The sequence below is a fragment of the Corvus brachyrhynchos genome, unplaced genomic scaffold, assembly GCF_000691975.1.
Source record: "Corvus brachyrhynchos isolate BGI_N302 unplaced genomic scaffold, ASM69197v1 scaffold6, whole genome shotgun sequence".
NCBI classification, from domain to species: Eukaryota; Metazoa; Chordata; class Aves; order Passeriformes; family Corvidae; genus Corvus; species Corvus brachyrhynchos.
The window spans coordinates 1737366-1742098 of record NW_008238632.1 but is presented as its reverse complement, the minus strand read 5'-3'; the positions used below and the strand labels follow the sequence as shown (position 1 = coordinate 1742098).

The 4733-nt window shown below is 36.8% G+C and overlaps 1 protein-coding gene across 1 annotated transcript in view; it reads left to right on the top strand.

The window, feature by feature from the left end:
* Nucleotides 1-4733, top strand: part of MAP3K5 (mitogen-activated protein kinase kinase kinase 5) — a 71355-nt gene that overhangs the window by 64514 nt on the left and 2108 nt on the right. The window contains 3 exon segments of the mRNA XM_008635967.2: nucleotides 440-680; nucleotides 3427-3539; nucleotides 4408-4520. Coding sequence (XP_008634189.1) covers nucleotides 440-680; nucleotides 3427-3539; nucleotides 4408-4520 — 467 coding nt within the window.

The window sequence follows — 4733 nt, the reverse complement described above, 5'->3', positions numbered from 1 at the left end:
CAGCAACAGCAGGAATAGCTGGGTATAAAAAAAAATGGTCTTTTGTTTAATAAAATATTTCAAGTCAGACACATAAAAAAAATGCAAGCTACTGAGAATGGAATTAAGCAAAAGTAACTCTGCGGTACATAATACTTCAGCACAATTTGACATGAAATGGTAGCCAAATCTGGAATCATATTCATCCAGATGTTTGTTTTTTACAGCTCTTGAACATTGGATAGGCAGAATAATAATCTGCATAAAACAAGGTGCTGTTTTGTTTTGAGTGATCTTAAAGCCCTAGAAAATATCTGTTCTCCTGTTACAGAAATTTCAGGTCTACTGTAGACAAAGCTATAGGATGATCTGTAAATAGTCACTTGGGGCTGCTTTTGTTTTAATATTTAACTAATGCTTAACATCTTTGGTGTTTTTTCTTTTGCTTATATTTTAATAGAATTGAGGCCGCATTTTAGTCTTGCATCTGAAAGTGATACAGCTGATCAAGATGATATAGAAGTTGAAGATCAAGATGAACAGCCTCAGAATCAAACCATCCAGCAGCCTTGCATTGTCTTGGAGGATGCAGTAGCTACCTCAGGTGTAAGCACACTCAGCTCTACGGTGTCCCATGACTCCCAAGCTGCTCACAGATCACTGAGTGTCCAGCTGGGCAGGCTAAAATTAGAGACAAACAGGTAAGTCTGGACATCGGGAGACAGGGACACTGGCCTGCTTACAGCAGTATGTATTGGTTAGCTTTCAGAATATATATGCTGGAATACTAGTGACAGTTCCAAAATTCCATAGCAGTGTAAGTTGTTTCTTTTAATGATGATCCTTGTTTAGCTGTGACTGATCACTTACATAGTTTTGTTAATTTCAACAAAACCATAGTGATGCAAGTTAAGGTCAGTCTTGATTTCAGGTGCCCTTTCAAGGAAGGTCTGAAAAAACCTGACTTGCTGCCAAACTTCTGCTTTTTCTCTCTTTGGTGTGCTCTGTATGGCTGATGAATGGTGTTACGTTTTGTTTCCATTAAGGCAGAACTTGCTGTTCTTTTCTATAGCTATTCTCAGCGAGTGAGCTCAAGCTAAGACAGCCACACAGAAACTCCACAAGGAAGCTGCTTCAGACTTGTTTTGTGCACAGAAATTACTGCAAGCAGGATCTGTCCTTACCAGCAGCCATTACCTTTTTATTAAATAAATTCTTTTCGTCAAAGAAAGACAGGGAAAATAGGTGTTTTGTTTAAAAGAAGAAATGAGCCATAAATTTGGATATTGTAATTTTTTTCAGAAATATGTCTTGCACTTTAAACCTGAAAAGTGATTTTTTGAGGTTTTATTGTTCTTTTAAGAAATGTCAGAGAAAAATCTGTCTCCATTATTTTATCCAAATGATTTTCTATATACTTTGTTTTCTTTTCATTAAAATACACCAAATAGTCTGGTTGAAGTAGGTATTTAGCTTTAGAAGCATCTGATTTATGACATTGGATTTCCTACTGACCTCAGTAAATTTTGAATGTGGCCTTGATAGAAAGAGAACATGTCTTCATTAAGACAGTTGTTATGCTGATAAAACATTCTTTGGAACTGCAGTTCCAATTGAAATTAAAATGTTAAATTGCACTTTACTTTTACATGTGTCCAAGTAATGTCTAATTATGTGTGCCATAATTAGAACAATTCATTAGACTGTACTTTTTAAAATAAAGTATCAGTATTTTGGGGTCCTTATGTAATAATGTTTTTACTTGTGACCACTGAGAAATATTTTAACTGTCTTATTGATATACCTAAAGAAATACTCACTTTACTTCACAAGTTTATGGTGGGGAATAGCCTCAGAAGTGATCAGTTTGCGTAGGTACTTTTTTGGTACTTTTTTGCTAGCACTTTGTTTCTGTAAATTTCTCAAATGCAAAGCCTTTGGCCAAATAACCACATCTAGTCATTCATGCAGAAATTTTGAAATAAATAATACAGACAATTGTTTGAATATTTATGAAAGCTTTATTGGCATAAGCAGCAAGCAGTTATCAGGAGAAAATAATGGCCCTGAAGGCCTTTTTCAACCAGAATAGATAGACTAGGCATAATTTAACTGAAAGGTGACCAGTCTGGAAGGAATATCAGAGAACAACCAAGCTGTGGGGTTGTGTAGCTGCACAAAGCAGCTCTGTTCCCGTGCAGGGTGGACTTGTTAAGGTTTGTTAGTTCAGGTGTGGAAGCACTCAAGTGCAAATATGTTTCTGGTAGGCCTGCATACAAGCTAAAAGTAGGGCTAGATGTTTTTACAAAGCAATCATATGGGATTCACTTTACCCCTGTGCAAAGGCAGGTAAAGGGCTTTTGTGGCACATTTTCTAACTGAATTCCTGTGTTTCAGTGTCCCAAATAAAAAGTTGCAGCACTCAACTGGTATAAATTCACAAAAAATTTAATATATGAATAAATAAAAGGAAACACACTGAAATAGAACAGTTATTGCATAGTTCTCAGGCTGGCAGAGGTTTCAAGAAAGGGATGAAGATGCTTCAATCCTTCCAAGGCAGAACTTCTGAAGACTCAGAAGTCAATTATAGGTTTATGAGTCTGCTCTCCATGTCCAATTTCTGTTCCTAATAACATATTGTTCACAAATCCCACATTTTACTAAACCACTTTTCTAAAAGAACAAATTGCAGCAGTTTTACATACTAGTTTTCCATTATATTTTGACTATTTTCTTTTGATCAGCTTAAATGGTGCTGACCACCGAATTTCTCCAGGTTTCTCTCTGGGCTTGTCTTATGAAGGAGGTCAAACATAAGTTCCAACTTACTTCTGCTTGACATTCTCAAAAGTAATTGCTTAGGGGAGTAGGGAAGTATTTTGCCTCCTTTCTTCTTGCTCTTAATACAGCTTAGGAGGGCAGGAACGAAGTGCCTTGTATGTGAGGAAGGGACAGTCCATGTGTGGTTGAGAACGTATTTTGCATATTTAAGAAATGCAACCATATGTTTTCACCACATTTTCATCACAGCTCTGCCCTTTCCATACCTTGAAAATGTCTGCTGGAGAGATGTGAACTGGTGTTTTTCCTTACAAAGGTTTAGCCCTTAGTTTATGAACCACTTTGATATTTGTTCTCAGTTCCAGTTTTGTTTAAAACAGAACTCGGTCTGGAGAAATTTCACTGAAATTTTGTGCTATACCACTTGTTTAGTGGGGGAATGTTTATGAGGAAGCTGGTGTGTTTGGGGCTTCTGTATGAATGTTTATATCTTGATATAGGTCATAATCAATCTATAGTGAAAGCATATACCTGTGAGAGCTGAAGAAGTCTGTCCTTGTCTTTGTCAGGAATGTTTCCAGTTTAAGTATAGTAAGATCTTTCTTTTCCTGAAAATTTGAAGCTACTTAAGGAAATGAGCGCTTTGTTCCCATTACTTCACAGGTTATTGGAGGAGTTGGTTCAAAAGGAGAGAGAATTTCAAGTCCTCTTGCATCAAGCTATAGAAGAAAAAGATCAAGAGATCAGGAACCTACAGCTCAGGTCACAGCCAATAGGTAAGTGAGAAGAATTTTTAAGGAAAAAATTCATGCTGGCTACACATGAATAAGTGCCAGCTAAACATCTGTTCATTTTCTTGAGCCAGTCTCAGCAAAGATGCTTTATTGTGCTGCTTCTGGCAGGGTTTGCTCTGAAGTAAGAATGTACGGTGTGGAAACAAATTACTGGATTTGTTAATCACAGTACAAGGAGTGGTACAATTTAAATATTTTTGTTTGTGATTATATGGAAGAGTACAAGGCACATATCCTACTGAATAAATATTATTCCTAAAGAGGATAATCTAGTATGTTTAGGTATGTGCTCCTTGAATTAAAGACTGTTCCAATTGTTACAATTTAAGTACAAGAGGATCTAATTGGTGAGATGCAAATACAACTTAAAGGTTACTGAAGGAAGCCGAGTTTGCTGTGTCTGCCCTGAAGAAGGTGGAAGTGCTAATGCAGTTTGATGTTTCTGTGTGATGTGCTTCTAAGTGTTGCTTCCCAAAAGCAGCTGATCCTCAGTCTAAGGCATTGCCTATGCAGCAATTGTATGAGTTACACTGAACAGTTCAGTTAATTGATCAAAAACCTTAGTGTAGAAACAGTGACAGCCTTGTACTAGTAAAGTCATTTTTAGAAGAGAGCAGAAAATCTTATCTGTATCAATGTTCACACTAGTTTAACTGTACCCCTAACCAAGTAGAGAAATTAATGTGTAACTGTCTATAAATTGTAATTGTGTTCTTTGTGAATTGGCATTTATTTATGGGGATACTCTAAGCTTGAAATTGAAGGGAAAGCTCACTGAAGAAAGTGCTTGAGAGTCAAAAATGACAAGAGGTTGCTTTGGCAACACAAAACTCAAAAATGCTTGTTCCAGATATTCCTGGATTGTCTGTCTGTCATCGCCATTCCACTGGCACAGGGACCGAAGACCCTGATCTCATAAACTGGCTGAGAGTTCATGGAGCTGATGAGGCCACGATAAACAAGGTAGCAATGATTCTATTCACTGCCTGGCACAGTTGCAGTTCTGCTCTCACTTAGTTTAAAAAACCTTTTTAATTATTTTAGCACATTTTGAGAGATTAATTTGTCTTCAGAGGATAGGAAAGAGCCATGAATGTGAAGGCCTTCATAAATATACGGTACCTTTAATAGTTCCTATATCTGATTATGAACAAAGCGATAAAATATCCTGGTAAA